Source organism: Triticum urartu, chromosome 4, assembly GCF_003073215.2.
Source record: "Triticum urartu cultivar G1812 chromosome 4, Tu2.1, whole genome shotgun sequence".
In the NCBI taxonomy this organism is placed as follows: domain Eukaryota; kingdom Viridiplantae; phylum Streptophyta; class Magnoliopsida; order Poales; family Poaceae; genus Triticum; species Triticum urartu.
This window is the reverse complement of record NC_053025.1, coordinates 598880663-598898066: the sequence shown is the minus strand read 5'-3', so window position 1 is coordinate 598898066 and position 17404 is coordinate 598880663. Positions and strand designations below refer to the sequence as shown.

Genomic DNA, 17404 nt, shown 5'->3' with positions numbered 1-17404 from the left:
AAACTTTCTTTTGGCGGTCACTTTAATTATGAGGTCATCACCCTACTGCCATGTTGTCATAGCTGCTGAAAAAAGCTCCTTCTATAGCATTTTCTTGGTATCATCTCTATATACCGATACTAAGTTTAAAAATCTCCACAATACTACAATTTTGAAGTTCTGGTTTATGTGGGATGTGGTGAAAGTTGAAATGAGATGACGAAGGTTCTCATGTATTTCCCCCAATCGACAATGACACTGACCGATGAATGTGAAGAGTGGAACCGCCCAAGCGTGTGGCGAGCTCACCATGGTCTCCTTACTCTAGATTGAGAGCTAAAACAACTCCCCCGCCAAAAAAAGAGCTAAAACAACCATCCAATGACCCACTTTGGATACAAGGTACATCAGGGACGTGTTTAGGGGGACGAGGAGGAGCTTGTGATTTCTAGGTTGGCCAAATGGGGAATCATGTAAGGACGGCACACTAGAGTGACCAACAAATCCTGTGTGGAAGACTTGCAGTCCGGAATTTTCTCTAGTTGCAACGCACGGGCATGTGTACTAGTTATAACTAAATAAACGAGTAATGCATAAACTTGTTGTGTCAACTTTTAGTTGTATGTCTCATAGTTCGTCTATGCGAAGATTCCATGTAATTATTTGATGTTTATAATGTTATTTTATTGGTGTCGACTTGTCATGCCATTTGCATTTGGGTTTGGTGCATCCGCTCTTGTGTCATTTGGATGACTAGCACAAATGTTCGTGCATACATCTACAAATACCAAATGACAAAGATGGGGGCATGTCAGCGTCTCCTCGCCTCTCAGTCCGCCATCAACACCCGGTTAATCTCGTTGAATTTGACCTATTTCTTGTTGAATTTGAACTATGTAGTACTAGACTTATTTGCATACTATGTATGGATGATGTGTGCTATTTTCTATCAAAACTTTGATGAATTCGGCCGTGTTTGATGGATTTTATCCGGTTAGTTGAATCCGGGCTTGAAATGTACGCGAATAGTGTTGGATGACCGGCTCCCGTATCCGTGTTCGTGGACTGGTTCTCCATATCCATGGACAGATGCGGTGTCCATTTTGCGAGTCTACGTTGGAGATGCCCTCATTGCCTTTATATTGTTCTACTCCGTAACAACGCACATATGTCCAATTAGATAATCAAGACTTGACTACGCTTGTTATTATGATGTGCATTTTTTTGATTGGAGACGTATGACAAAAGCTAGAAGCCAGGTCGCCCTCCCACGTTGCCGTGAGAATTGGTTGCGGAGTATATTCCAGCGAGATTTGATTATATGAATATGAATATTTGAATTGACAATATATTGCAAATTTTCGACCACATCATGTGTGCCCTGGGTCGAAAAGGGTTAGAAAAAAAACCGATGCATGCAATTAGTTGCTAAACATCATATTTGTCCTCAGTTGCTAGTTGAAACGTGTTAGAAATAAGCCAAGGCATGCTGCATGCAATTAATTGGTAAAGGTAATTTGAGTAAGGCTAGTCATAGTGGGGAGTAATTTAGACTAGTGTCATGCATATGACACTAGTCTAAGTTACTACCTTCATAATGCAAAGTAACATAATAGTAGTATCATAGATTGCTTTATTTATTAGCTCGTAGACTCATCTTGTTTTAGAAAACATTATGTTACAGTAACATATTATATTACCACCTCTTATTAATTACTTGCCACATAAACATAATTTTTTCGAAATGCGCTATGTTACTAGCTAAGTTACTCCCACCATGACTAGCCTAATGTGGCATTCGTGATGAGATGGCATAGCTGTATATGCTCTAAAATAAGTTGATGATGGCTAGCGATTTATATTGTGGTCTGTTTTTTTATTAGAGACGTACAATAGAAGCCCGGTCTAGTTGGCAGGTGCTAGCCCAAGTTGCCAAATTGCTCAAGTATATTAAGCTGGAATCGGCCTCTGGGTCGCGAATCGAATGGTACACGACTTAGTTTTGGAAGATATGCCACCAAAAGAGGGAGATAGTGGCTGATGGTCACAACAAAAAATTAAGTCCTGCTAATTAACCCAAGTTGCCAAGATGCTCTTGTATATTAGGCATCTATGCAGTAGTGGCTGATGATCAGAAAAAAAATTAGTCTTGTTGACTGACTGTTTATTTACTTTTAAGTAGTGCATCCGCGTGTGAAAGAGGGCGTATTGTCGTTGGAGACAATTAGAGAAAGTGCTCATCGAGATGCGCATGCTGGTGGAAGTCGCTTGCTAGTTCCTAGTTGCATGGTCAAACAACTTGCCTATATCAGATGCTCAATGCTTTTTAACGGAAATGATAGACCTATGAAAGAAGCCTACATAAATAATCTTCTAGTCCATGAGAACGTTCTCTCCCACTAAATGCACATCAGTATCAAGTCAAGTCTAGCCTTGAATTCTCGCAAAAAAAGTCTAGCCTTGAACTGGGCTACAATCTTACAAATGTGTGTGTGTCATCTCCTAATTCATAACCCCCCCCCCCCCCCCCCCCCCCCCCCCCCCCCCTCCCCCAATCGGGTGGCGACACCGCTCCTCTGATTTCCTCTATAGCCTTGAATCCGTAAAAAACACTATCTGTAACTGTAGAATTGTGACACATTACATTTTGAAATTTTATCAAAAAATAAATACACCTTATATAAAGAAATGAAGGGAGTAACAAATAACTTTTGTTGGTCCTCCGAGCTCCATGCAACAATGGACGTGAATGTGACGCGAAGGCTGCGGTTAACTTGAGTGACGACTAACGATTATCCAGTCGTCGTCTACTGGTGTACCTTGGCCTTGATTTATTCTTTCCTCAAGTGCTGCGTCTTCATTTTTTTTGAAAACGAGGAAAACCCCTGGCCTCCATGAGTCCATGCATGCAGCCATAAGTGTTGCATCTTTATGAGAGCACCGAGCACCAAGTCCACGTTCAGCTCAGAACACTCTATATAGCTAGGTGGCCCCTCGTCCATCGAGCTTCCACCTCCATCATGGCGACGGCGGCTTCGCGTGCACGCAGCAGCATCCTCATTTCCGTTTGCGCTGGGTGCTTCCTCCTCCTCTGCTTGTCGCGTGATGCAGCAGCCTCGCCTCTCTCCTTCAGCTTCGACTTCTCCAACAAATCCACCTTCGGCTCAAGAATCCAGGTCATGGGCGACGCGCTCCAGCAAGACAACCTGGTCGACCTCACGGTCGACACCTCGTACAGGCGTGGCATCCACTATCTCAAGGGGCGGATGTCGTACGTCGACCCTGTGCCCTTCTTTGACGGCGCCACCCACGAGTTGACGAGCTTCGTCACGCAGTTCACCTTCGCGATCAAGCCCATCCAAGGGGAGATAAGGGGGGACGGCATGGCTTTCTTCCTCTCCAGCTTCCCGCCGACAGTGCCGGCCAACTCGACCGGCGGCAACCTTGGCCTCATTGTCCAGGGTGACGGGAACGCCTTGGGCGTAGACCGGTTCGTCGCCATCGTGTTCAAGACGTTCAACAACTCGGACCACATCGGCATCGACATCAACTCTGCCTCGTCCTCCAAAAATGAAACAGCCTTGCCCGACTTCAGCCTGAATGGCTCCATGACGGCGTGCATCACTTTTAATGGCACCACCGGGATGATGGATGCCTCCCTGCAGTTGAATGACAACCGTTCCCTTGGTCCCTTTAAGGTTAGTTATCAACTACCCGATCCCCTGTCCTTGCTCCCGCCGGAGGTGGCGGTGGGGTTTTCTGCAGGCACAGGCGACTACTCCGAGCGCCATCAGATAATGTCCTGGTCCTTCACCACAACTCTTCCTCAACGCAAAGGTATATCTATACTTATAGCTTTAAGTTTCATACAAAGATAACAATCTTCATTTAAAAATACATTATTTTAGCACATTTTTAAATCTCTAAACGTCTTTTCTCGTTATAAAAGGTTTATATATTCATTCATCGAGGAAGAATGTCATTCTTCCAACAATTAACATCTATTCTGTTTCTAACTGTTTTACATACAACAAAGGTCTTTGTTTTCGTGGGTAAAACTTGTATTACTCAATTCATAACAGGATTACAATCAAAGACGTTAAGATCAATGGCTACCCGAGGGCCAGACCCAAGCCTGCATATAGTTTGCCAAAGCATCACTAACTTTATTTTGAAAATGACTAGCATGAGTAATATACTAATTCTACGGAGACTCGTCATGTACTTGATCTCCTGCACCAACGACGGATTCAGCGATCTGTTCGCATCGCTTGCTTGAATCATCTTAACTGCCACAAGAGAGTCATGTCCGGTTCTTTTGGCCGATTCCCTTAGAATCTTGAGAATCGACCCTTGACCCAGTTTCTCTCAGAATCTTGAACCCGTATTTTTATGACAATCCTAACTGTTTACATCCTAACTAGCTAGGATTGTAAAAAAATATGGGTTCAAGATTTTAGAAGAAGCTGAGGGAAGGCCTGATTATCAAGATTCTGGGAGAATAGGCCAAAAGAACTAGGCCTCAATCTCAATTGCCATGGGTAAACCTGTCCGTAGCAGTGCTAACGAGAGACATTCCATACACGCACCCAATTGCTTCCAAATCTTCCCAGCATGAGAAAAGCTGTTTGCAAAAGGAAAAAACTGATCGAACCCTGCCCATCACGCAACACCATACCCAATCCAGCACGTCCATCCTCCGAGAATGAACCATCAGAGTTCAAATTAACCCAACTTTGAGAAGGAAAAACCCAACCGATTGAGTTGATCTGTTGATCTACATTCATGCTCCAATCTATTTGGAATCGGTACGTGCTATTTTGGTTTCTCGTATATAGAGACCAACGCACTAGAAGCTAAAAACACCAAACAAAAACAAGGCCAATTGGTCATGGTGCAAGGTAGACAATCCCCTTTGATAAAACAAAAGTTAGATAATGGAAGAGAGAATTATCTCTGGATCACCCTTTGATCATATTGATGCTATATTTTGATGGTATGCATGTTGCTTTCATTACATAATACTATGTACAAGAGTTCCATGAGTGCTTGATATATTCCTGCACATAGAAAGTACATGATATTCTAATGAAAGTACCTGGTCTTGGATAAGAATAACCATATAATTTAATTAGACTAGGATAATAATTGACGTTGATTCTTCAGTACAATCTCTAATATCATAATTTTCAAAATAATAACATCATTTTGAGAACTACAAATCCACATTTAAGAATTGGAAAATCATATGAGCCCAAGATAAAAGTAGACGCAGTGTATTGTCATTTATATAATTATTGTGTAGAAAGAATACAATCAGATTATGATGTAAATGATATTTTACAAACTTAATTAGTATAATGAATTCAATATAAAATCTAGAAATTCATTTAAAAAATAATCCATAAGCACTTGTTGTTCTCGAAATAGAGTTTCGCCCAGCTTGATAAATAAAGCAACAAAAGAATAAAATACAAGACCGAACGATACAAGATGGTGAGGTAGCTCTCTTATAAAGTCGATCGCATGATAACCAAATCACGTAGAACACACTCGACTACGCTACTAGCAAAGAACACAGGAAGATCTGAGCACACACCCACGCAATGACCTAGCACATCTAAACTACACGACAACGCCGCCAAGAGGGAGAGCAACGCAGAGTGTACATAAAAACCATGACATCTTCAAGAAGAGTGCGACACCAACGGGTGCCGCCGCCGTCAGCGCCGAGGCATGGAACTTTCGCTCGACAAGTCACCTGTGCCACCACGAGGCTGCCAGGATGAACGCAGCAAGGTCAAATCCCCATATCCAGATCCTAGGAGGATAGGGAGCACACCTGAGTCACCGCCACAACACCACCCATCACCCACACAACCCGGAGGGGGAGCCACCACCGCCACAATGATGCCCGCTCAAGAGCAATCATGTGGACCATCATCAAGGGCTGTTGCACCAATATCCCTATCATGAGGCACCATACGCTGCTCACTTCACAAAGCACTCAACCATAGTAGGAAGGGCAGAGGCACACCATCTGCTCCTAGCCGGGTATCAGTCACCGTGTCTGGATAGGTGCCTCCACCATATGAGGCACCCACGCCTGCAGCCCCAGCCAATCCTGGTGGACTAGGGGAGACATGACTCCATGACTGCCGTCGGCGAGCAAATGCCTCGAGCCTTTTCCAAACAAGCTTGCAAGACGCCATGTTCATGGCCACCAGCGCCGATGTGTGCACCGGCACAAGGTTATCACGAACACCACCACCAACCACCTTACCCGAGAGGAGAGCAGGAGCACCACTCGCGAGCACATCGTAAGCCATGCCCAACCTCACCTACCTGAAGCACACGCTCTGATCCACCTCGGTCCCCGATCTAGCCCACCCGAGTATGCACCCTAGATCTGAACGTTTCCATCACTACGAACCCCGGAGAAGGAGGCCGCCACCACCAACCTGCGTTGCCTGCAAAACTACAACCGTCGCATCCCACCCACCTAGCCGCGCACCTCCGCCATGCCTAGATGAGGCCCAAACGCCCGAGAAAAGGCAAAGCACCACCACCGCAATCAGCCATTGCCGCTAGAGGGTGAACCAGTAGCCTCTGGCCACAGCCGCCGCGACCGTGCCACCTGTCGGCCAAAGCCGGCCACCGTGACCAGGTGCGTTCCTCCCGTCACGCTGCCCCCGGCTCTGGCCGCGAGTGGCAGTCGTCGAGCGGATCTGGGCGAGAAACACCCCCTCTGTCATAGCTGCCACCATGTGCCCCGCCACCCACCAATCCACCATGTCGCCTGAAGCACAACAAATGCACCGGCACCATCCATGGGACCTGCACGCCACCGCTCAGGTCGCGCCGTGCCGGCCCCTGCATGTGAGGGAACGAGATGGCCCTACTGCCGGTGGCTCCGGTCAGTCTTTGCCTAGCCGAGTCATGTGATGGCATGGGAAGGAAAGGCAGGGGACCGGCGGTGGCAGATTAGGGTTCCCCCGGTCGCTGCAGGGGCCGGGGGGCGATGCGAGAGGGGAGGGGGAAATTGCCTTTGTTCATAAGCACTTATTGTTATAAACAAGGAGATTCAATATGTAAGCCGGCTAATCTTGTTTTCATTTATGACTATCACTCAATAGTATCACAAGTAGTAGTTGCTTCTATCTACAACCTTTCTCCTATAAAGATAAGAGTATAGCTGGATTAGCCAATTAAATTTCTTAATTTATAAATTAATAATTGTAATATTTTAAAGGAACATTGACAATTTGTATTAACATGTTTTCTAAAAAACAGTTATTTTACTATAAATAGGAGTATTACAAAGAACTATTATACATTATTAGGGAAAAGCTTATAGGCAGACGCTTACTAGTAGCGAGGGTTTATACCCCTAGCTACTGCTACTTACTAGTAGCGCGATTTTTTACCCCTCGCTACCGCTAAGTTGATAGTAGTAGCGCGAGTTTTTAACCCTCGCTACTACTAAGCGGTCTCTAGCGTGTCCCCCGAGACATGCCATAGTAGTAGCGAGGGGTATAAACCCGCGCAACTACTAAGTTGATAGTAGTAGCGCGGTTTATACCCCTCGCTACTACTAAGTACAAGGTAGGTGAAGTCGCCATATCCTCGGGCGAATCCCCATCTCCTCCCCAAATCCCTCCTCTCTTCCGCCACTCTCTCCTCTCACTTTTCATACGCTCTCACATGGACCTCTTGCTCATGCACCCATCCTCCTCCGTGGCGCCGAAAGAGGCCGCCACCTCGCGCCACCGGCGTCTAGGAGCTCGCCGGTCTTCCATCGACGTCTAGGAGGCCGCCGCCCCGCGCCACCACACCGGAGCACCTCACCACCGGTGACTAGCTCCGCTACTCCCTCCATCACCTTCCTCTCTCCCTCGGTTTTCCTTTTCTCTCTCTCCCTCTGGTTTGACTCACCCTCCCATGTCCATGCCTGTGCAGGTCGTCGCCATGGACGACCCGGAGCTATCTGGCATGGTCGGGAAGAGGAGCCCCACACCGCGGCCTGGCTCTGCCATAGAAACGGGCCCTCTCAAATAGCCATCGGCGGATCTGGTCTTCCGCTGTCCGTTCATGCCTCCGGCGACGCCAATCGTCGCTAGATCGAACCACTGCTGCCATTGACAACACGCACGGGATCAAGATTTTTTTGTTTTTGAAAGTAATAGCAGTAGCGCGGGGTATAAGACCCGCTACAGATAATTAGCAGTAGCGCTGTCTGCAACGCACGCTACAGCTAACCATGTATAGCAGTAGCGTGTGTCAACACGCGCTACTGCTACAAGTTAGTTGTGGCGCCGTATCAGTAGCGCGGGCACCCGCGCTACTGATACACCCAAAACCCGCGCTGCTGCTAGGCTTTTCCCTAATAGTGATAGTTGAGTTTTGACACTTTATTAAAATAAAACATCATACATTTAGAAGATACATATCTAAATATGAATAAGTTGTCAAGAAAAAACGACTATGGAATGATTACTCAAGATGTCATATATGTATAACTATGTGATGTTTATGCTCCGAATAGCATATGAGCCGTTCTGTTTGACTTATTTAATCTAAATATGGATAACTTCACATTCAATTAAGAAGTTCAGACTTTTCCTATGGATTTGGAACATAGTACTCCCTCCGTTCTAAAATAGATGACTCAATTTTATATTAACTTTAGTATAATGTTAGTATAAAGTTGAGTCATCTATTTTGGAACGGAGGGAGTATATGGGAGTACATGGGAGTTTATTAGTCTATATAGCTCCTACCTGTAGGCTTGTGCAAGTAATTTATAGGTCTACAAGGACTATAAAAGACTGTTATTTTTCCTTTGCCCAAGCAGGGGTATAAGATTAGGCGGAACTTTGTTTTTGGCCCTCTTGGGCTATCTTGTCACACACTTGATGCAAACTGAATTCTGGTGATTATTGCTGCTTGCAGGGCAAACTAGGAAGGCAACAAGGAATGCACTGCTGATTATTGCTGCTTGCAGCATCGTTTTGGTGGCTGGGATCATCGTTCTCCTCCGGCGTCGTTGCCTCTTCCCTGACAGGCAAAGCATACAGCTTGGCAGCTTGGGGCCAAGGCAATTTTCACCGAGGCAGCTCAAGCGTGCGACCAACAACTTTTCACATCTGTTGGGTAAAGGTGCATTTGGTCTTGTCTACAAGGTAATCATAACATGTATACCTTGCCAGCCAGTACTTAACCTTCACAATAATAACCATGATGGCTTGTGTTGTTTCATTCATTAGGGGACCTTGGAAGACAAGGAGGTGGCTGTAAAGAAACTAAGTCGCCGCATGGTTGGAGTCGGAGCGACCGACTTTGGTAACGAAGCCAGGCTCCTCATGGCGATTAAGCATAAGAATCTGGTGAAGCTGTTGGGGTATTGCAACAGAGGCGAGAACAGGTTGCTTTGTTTGGAGTATCTCTCCGGTGGAAGCCTCGACAAGCTAATCTATGGTATGATGGATCGCGTGATTGAAGTCTTTACAATGATTCGCCATGCATCATACATAGTCAAATCCATTCATAGGAAAAGTAATTGGTAGCCACCAAATTGGCTGAGATAAATACTCCAATCAAATAGTACAAAACTGGAAATTTTAAAGCCCAAATGCATATTCTTAGGCCTTGTTCGGTAATCACCCACTCCTGAAATCTGCGGTGTGGGCAAACTGCAACTCCGCCAAAGTTGTGGAACGGAGCGACACCGAACATTGCCTTAAGCTTAATATAGGGAGCTTACGCTATGGACCCTTACGCTCTGTGGCTGAGCATTAGCAAAAGAAAACCATAGAAACAAACTGTTAATAGCGTCACGGAGAAACGCTTTATATAGGGACTGCCTGTAGCTACCTCAGGTGCCTGGAAAAAAGATCTGCATCAGTCAATTTTCTTGGACGTCCGATCGACATCCAACGGGCATCGTGCCTTCTTCTTCCTCCCACACACCCCTGCCCTGCCCTGCCCTAGCCGCTTGCTACTACCCTACCCTCCCCTCAACCTCCCCCATCGATGTGTTTGCCACCGCCGTGGCCATCCCTCTAAGCCCCCTATCTCCGACAACGGCGAGGACTACTCTTCCCCTCCCCCACCTCCCGCCCAACAGCACTGGTCAACCCACTTCCCTACCTCCGCTTGGGACGCTGCCACTCGCAGCGTCGTCACCGTCTCCGGCGTGGTCCTAGCTCAGCCTGGTTGAGATCGATCTTCGTCGCTATTGCTCCTCACGTCATCCCCATCTCCGGTCTCGTCCCAAAATCGACTAGGGTGAGCCATTTTTTCAGGCACCTGAGAAATAGCAAACACGCTTAATATAATACTAGCAAAAGAGCGTGTGCGTTGCAACAGACGAAAAAATAACAGATGCCCATAGCCAATAACCGCGAGTCAAGACCCCAATAATTCCATGTTATTTATTCGAACACGGCATCCCATTTGTGTTGCCACTCCTTCTCCCACCTCCGCCAACGATGGCCTCAGTGCTCACACAATCACAACACGTTTGAATGTGGTCAATCCTAAAGCGTCTCTCTTGGCATAAGATGAGAAATCTGTTTTCCTTTTTCCCGTGTAAGGTTTTTCTGACGCGTACATGTGTTGTTACAGATTATTCCTTCCATATCCAATCTAATTTTACTAAGGTGCTCATTTTGAATCCAGATCTACACTGACACAAAATGAGAGGTATATCGTGCACCATTGATTAAGACAACGCCTTAAATAACATTTTTTAAATGGTGAACAGGTAAAATAACATCAATTCAGATTCTATAAAAAATCAATTTCATGTATAATATGTTAAAATCAGAGTTATGGTTTGAAAGATATGACTATTTTAAAAATCATATGATATTTACTGCGGGTTAATTAAACCAAATATCAAGGTGTTTTCCGCAAATAGTGAACATATTTTCTGGAGTCACTTAAACCCGGACTGCGAATTGATTTGGGGAAATTGTAGAGGGGGGGAGGGGGGGGGGGGGGGGGGGGGGGGTTAGCAAACAGCAAAACATTATCTCTAAAATCACTTAAACCAGGACTACGGGTAGATTTTAATAAAGAGCGGGGGATTTTATGCAGAAAGGCACGATGATGGACCGAAAAAAACATTCCATACTTTATTAGTATGTATAGGTATAAATTGTAAATGACCTATTGTTTTACCATCTATTTGTTGAAAGATACCAAAGTATGCACCACGTTTTAAAGACATGAAACAAGAGTTACCATTTGTGCCACATTTTAACCTTTTCTCTAGACTCTAGCCACGGAAGCTAAAACTGTGGATACTTACTAGACCCGAGTCAAACAGGTTAATGGCACGTCTCCTCATTATTTGACCATTCTTTAAATAAAAAATTGATGCTGCAGTTCAAGTATATAGAAACAGTGGTTATATGATGTTGCGCATCTCTTTCTAAAAACCATTTGTCTAAAAACTGATGATAATATTCCCGGCATCTGCTTGATTGATGCACACAATTATAGAGTATTGATTACTTAACAATACCGTGCAAAGTCAAGTATTGACGCCCAACGAATTGTCTTGCACAAAAGTAGATAAACCCGAGACCATCAGTATAAGAATCTTCACAATCCTACCACAAATTAACACTATGACACATGTGTTAAAAAAACACTATGACATGTGACTGGACAACGAAAAAACCGCTATTCCTAGATAAGATCGTGAGTTTTGACCAACAATGCACACATATTTATCGTCAAATCCTTAACTGTCAACAACCTCTCTACCAGTTGATGACTCATTGCTAGCCGGATTGAGAAGATGAGAGCCCGAGGACCACCCACATTGCAAAAGAAAATGTGGGAAGCAGGTGAGGACCTCGACGTCTTGCTTTCGTGCTCTACCACACCTCCATTTGACCCCAGTTGATGGAGAGTGAGAGATAATTATGTCATGAGGAAATGCCAGCGACATCGAGCGCTCCCCCCCCCCCCCCCCCCCCACCAAAAAAAACATGCAACCATGGCCTGCAGCGACCACACCGTATGTGGTCGGCCGGTGTCGTCAGTCCAGTTGCGAAGGTGGTTTGAGCCCGGCAAGGAAGTCTCACTGTGACATAGGCCAGCGGCGGCTAGGAGGCACCGAGTGGCATTCATAAATATCAGGATGCTGCTAGGTGCAGACCGACTGGCCCAAATTTTAGTAGCTCAGCGCGGACCCATCGGATTTGAGCCTCCCAGCTGTTGGATTTGCTTCTCAGGCCCTTTCTTCTACCTCATGCTCGAGTGACCGCGTATAGAAAAAAACCATGCTGAGCTGCTCACCATGTGTTGCACGCCTCCTCTATCAGGTGCTCCTTCGCGAGACGCTTCGGACGCGTTTGTTGGTGTCGTCGGCCCCAGCAGCACCACGTGTAGCGCCCCCTCTCGCTTGTGACCATCAATTGCAACACGGGGGTTCATTGTTCATGCTTGCACACCAGGCCATCTTAGCACCCCTGCCAGTCCTGCTAATGTAGCCACCGCCGCCCCGCCATTCCAGGAAGTCTCCGCTCCATCCTCATCCTCGCCGTCGAAACCCCGCCTCTGTCGGCAATTGCAACTTTTCTCCTCGATTTCTGCAAACTATTGCCATCATTGATCACCATGAAAAATGGTCATAGCAAATTTGGTCGCCGGTCGTAGTGAAAGCCGACGACCGTTGCAGCAAATGTTCATTGCCTCCTTCATGGGTTGCAGCTTCACCATGAAATGGTTGTAGGAAATTTCCTCACTAGTCATAGCAAACGCCGGCGACAGTTGCAACAAAATTTGTGGCTGCCGTTGTCGCCGGTTGTAGCTTGCCATGTAGGTCACAACATTTTGCGTCGCTGATTGTAGCAATCGACCCTACTGATTCCAACATTTTGGCTGCTGGTTGCAGCATCCTATCGTTGTCGTGGTTGTCGACAGTCGTAGCAGCGGTTGTCACCAGTTCTAGCAAATTGCGTCACCCATTGTTGAGGAAATCGTTAACTGGTAGCTGCTCGGTCGGCTGGTGAGTAGGGGATTAATAGGCTAATCGGAAAGTTAATCGGCCATTTAATCAATTAATCGGATGATTTATCGGGTAATCGGCTACTCGGGGACCCTATGAGTAGGGATTAATTGGCAAGTTAACTGGTTAGTCGGATGAATTCTTGAACAGGGGCGTCACCTATTGTAGCAAACAACATCACCAGCCCCAGCTGTCGATCTCGCATTCCAGCAGTTGACGTTGCCGGTTCTAGCAATTGGCATCACCGGTTCTAGCACACACCCTCGTCGGTTGTAACTTGCGGCCACAAATGTTGTAGCTCGAAGCCCGTGGTCTCCCCCCTACCTGTGAGCTCGCAGACCATGGCCACAGAATGCAGCACACAATCACAAGGGTTCCAGCAACAATGCACATCGGGTGCAGCATTCGTGGACGGCCTACAACTCCACACCGTGTCCCCGCGATGGGGGAGGAGGCGTCCCTGCGATATGGGAGGAGGAAGAGGTGGCGAGCATGCCTCCATGTTGAGCACGTCCATCTTACTCGGGCTCATGGCTTCTCCTGGGGAGCCCGCGCCTTACCATCCTTGTGCGCTAACGGGGGAAGAGGGAGATTTGTGGGCAACGCGGAGCCATTGTCATCGGCGGTAGAAGGGGATGCGGTGGCTAGAGCATCGCAGTGAGATAAGAGATGAGGCGAGAGGAAAAAAGAAAGAGGTGTGGCTGCACATCGTCTTTAGGAGGAAGAAGATAAGGATGGAGTGGGAAGAGGAGGACGGTGCATGGGACCACAGGGCCATGTGGTGTGGGTGCGTGTGACGGAGACACAAGGGACCGGCCGTAAACTTAGCGGTCGTCCGGCAGGAATCATTTTCCTAAGTTTTGACACTCCAGTATATGTCACAAATATGTTTACAATACAGTGTAGACCGGTGTTGAACTTAATATTTTGGGTTCGGATTTACTCCTCTATGTCGCACCTAGCCGAAGTCCTAAAACCTATAAGGGAGGATAAATTTTACTCCCTCGCTGAAAAAACCCTCCAACCCGCCTAGATATACTTGGCGCTTGCACGACCAAGTAAAACTAGTGCACCTCTTTCTCCCGCTCTCGCACCTCCGCCACTCCCGCAGCAGCCACCACGCATCGCCGTCGCCACCGATGACCGGCCATCCCGCCGGAATGGGTAGCCAAGACCCTTCCATTACCCCACCGGCCACTGCCGCCAGAAACCACCCATGCGCTGAAAAAAAGGTTGGGGATGAAAACAGTCCAACGGCCACAAGCACCGGCTCCAACCGCGGCAAAGGCCGTCGGGTTGCGACTTCCTCTCCAATGACGGTCGACTGCCCTCCCACCACTCCCCCAGAATGAAGAGAGCTCAAAAACCGAGTGGCGACGGTGGTGGCCCTCACGGAGTAGGCCGGGAATAATAATAATAAGAAGACCGCTGAGACACCCATCCACATCTAGTGCCTCGTGTGGCGTCTCCGGTGACCCCTACGACCACTGCTCCGGCACGGTCGGTGGTCACAGCCAGCAAGAAGGGTCGCATCTTTCAAGTGCTCGAATAAAGGCTAACAAGGTAAAGAAAACCATCTTTCACATTTCGACCAACGAATTTTAGATGGTGATTGTTGGTGGTCGATGGTGATGGAGTTTGTTCGCTTTGTTGTCATAGTGTGGAGATTAACACAACCACATTCTTGGCATCTTTGGAGTCCTCGACTATGATGGGGCTAGATGATCTCAATAATGACTCAATTTGGGATCATTCGGAGGTGGCCGAAGAGATGGAAGAAGAGAAGGAGGCCGATGAGGAGGAGGCCGATGGGTATGCAGTTGAGGAGGTGGCAGAAGCAAGCACGAGGTCATCAAGGTCACGCACCGCCAACTACAATCAAGTCGAAGATGTTGCTCTATGCTATGTTTGGATGAACATCTCCATGGGTGCAACTGTTGTAACGGATCAAACCAAGGCTATGTTTTGGGAGAGAATTGTGGATTACTACAACAACTCTGTGGAGGTGCAATCTAGCCATTCGTAAGGTTCTCTTGGGCATCGTTGGGGCACCATTCACGACCAATGCAACCAATGGTCTGGTTGCATCAATCAAGTGAATCATGCACCCTCGAGCGGTGTGCAAGTGGCGGAGTATGGCCCCTACATGCAAGAACTATTCAAGCATAGGAACACCAACTTCGGCCACAAGCCTTTCACGTTGCATCATTGCTACAAAGAGCTATGCAAGAATGAGAAGTGGATCGAAAGAGCTGCGGAGACCACCCCAAAGAAATCAAGGTTGAGCATATCCATTGAGGAGGACAATGAGGTGGATGAAGAGGCCAACAAAAGACTGGAATATAACAAAATTGCAAAAGAGAGAAAGAAGAGAAATGTGATGGCACATACAAATAAGAACTTGTGGCCATGATTGAGGCCAATAAGGTGTTGGCAGCCGAACACAAAGAAGAGAACATGGCGAGGTGGAATGAGCTCAAGATGTTGGAGGATGAGAAATGGATGTCAAGTTGGCGGCCGAAGACAGAAAGTTGAAGGCGAAAGAGCATAGACTTACACTTGAGAAGGAGAGAATTCGTGATGGCAGGAAAGAAGAAGATCGTGCTATCATGTTCATGAATCCAACCACAATGGATGAAACCACAGGAAATTATTGAGAGCTCACTCGTGTGGAGATCTTGACCCTAACGGAACGCTCTCGTCGGATTGGTGTGGGCGAGAGGATAGTGGTGGTGATGATTTCTTCGGCGAGGACTTCATTTGAGTTCATGCATGCCATTGGTTGGCTCAATCCTCAACATACACATGTTATGTTGTGGTGGTTTTGGATGAAACTTTGTGTTTTAAGTTATGCGTTTTGGATGAACTATGCATGTTTTAATTTGAAAATCACGATAATGAAACTATATGTTTGAATGGTTATGTTATGCGTGTTTTAATTTGAATGTTTTTATTATATATATATATATATATATATATATATATATCTCGTGAAGTGTTTGAAGTTCATGGAGTTAGAACACAATTTGTTTTTACTCCACTAAGTGCAAGGGATTAGCTAGGTGTGGCCACCTATAGAGAAGATAAAGTTTACTCCTCTAACTCTACTCAGCCGGATCCTCTCTATTTTTGAAGGATCGGTTAGAGTTAGCCTTAGTTTCATGTACCTATAGCTTCACTAAAACCCATGCTGACGGCGTTCTGGAATGACTGTGTCAAGCTAAGACGCCCGGAGGAGGAGGACTTGACTGGTGCGCACGATACCAAGTAGTACAAGGAATATGTTCGGGCTTGCAATATCTTCATCATGAATTGGACCCTGAACAGAGGATCGTGCACATGGATCTAAAGGCGAGCAACGTGCTGATCAGCCGTAACGAGCGCGGAGACATCACCAATGTAAAAATCGCGGATTTCGGCCTGTCAAAGCTCTTCAGAGCGGACCTTACACACTCCTACACTGAACTGGTCATTGGTCTAAAGTAAGTATATACTGTATATGGTAGCAAGATAATAATAATCTCCACACACTCTGGCTATAGTGCTAACTATTTATTTATCCGTTGATGGATGATGCAGGGCGTACATGCCCCCGGAATACCTTAGCAGGGGCAGGATCTCAGCCAAGGTGGACATATATTGTTTCGGCGTTCTTATTCTGGAGATAGTCACTGGCGACTGCGCCAACGTGAATGATTCCTCGGTCGAATTCATCGACCGGGTAAGCGCTGGCCGGCGATCGAGTTGTGAGTTTCAGAGTTTGTGCTCGTCGATCGTAGGAATACAGTAGATGACTTGTGACAAGCTCATGTGCAGGTGCGCAGGGAGTGGGGCAACGGAGACGTGAGAAGGATCACGGTGGAAAGCTGCTCCGACGACTGCATTCCACAAGCTCGCAACTGCATCGATATAGCGCTGGATTGCATCCAGGAAGACCCCGACCGCAGGCCGGACGCGACAGAGATAGGCCAGCGGCTCTCGCTTTCTCGTACCTGCGGCACAGTCCATGCGATGCAAGCTATAAGCATCGACCGAACTCAAATATAATAATGTTAAAAACGCTCTTATATTATGAAACGAAGGAAGTATTTCTCTCGCATACTTCCTCTGTTTCAATGCATGCATGAGACGTCCTATATATAAGAGCGCCAGGATGTCCTGTAAATTTATACGGAGGTACCTAGTAATATGTAGGTGTTAGCACGAGCTCATATCCGCATGAACAGTAATATGTAAAAAACTGTTTTTTTTTCACAATGAACATGCCTTGTGTTCCACTTCTAACTGCTTGCCAATTTTCACGAAGGTACAATGTGTGTGGTGGTCTAGAGAAAAAAAAGAATCGGATGCACAAAGAAAGGCGTTTTAGAGCACTTGTTTTTATACCACACACGTCTTTTG

General features: G+C 46.5%; 1 protein-coding gene across 1 annotated transcript; it reads left to right on the top strand.

Annotated features, from left to right (window-relative positions):
• The first annotated feature begins 2925 nt into the window (after positions 1-2925).
• On the top strand, positions 2926-17198 carry LOC125554347 (L-type lectin-domain containing receptor kinase IX.1-like). Its single transcript, XM_048717921.1, has 6 exons — positions 2926-3816; positions 8932-9161; positions 9246-9456; positions 16224-16485; positions 16583-16749; positions 16820-17198. Exons 1-6 carry the CDS (start codon positions 3000-3002, stop codon positions 17128-17130), a joined length of 1998 nt encoding a protein of 665 aa, XP_048573878.1. The 5' UTR covers positions 2926-2999; the 3' UTR covers positions 17131-17198.
• Positions 17199-17404: the final 206 nt, after the last annotated feature.

Bases quoted from the DNA above. Each gene is read 5' to 3' on its own strand.
- LOC125554347 (XM_048717921.1), top strand. From the start codon at position 3,000: ATGGCGACGGCGGCTTCGCGTGCACGCAGCAGCATCCTCATTTCCGTT. The intron at 9,457-16,223 runs GTATGATGGATC...GACTGTGTCAAG, and splicing joins CCTCGACAAGCTAATCTATG to CTAAGACGCCCGGAGGAGGA. The intron at 16,486-16,582 runs GTAAGTATATAC...TGGATGATGCAG, and splicing joins GAACTGGTCATTGGTCTAAA to GGCGTACATGCCCCCGGAAT.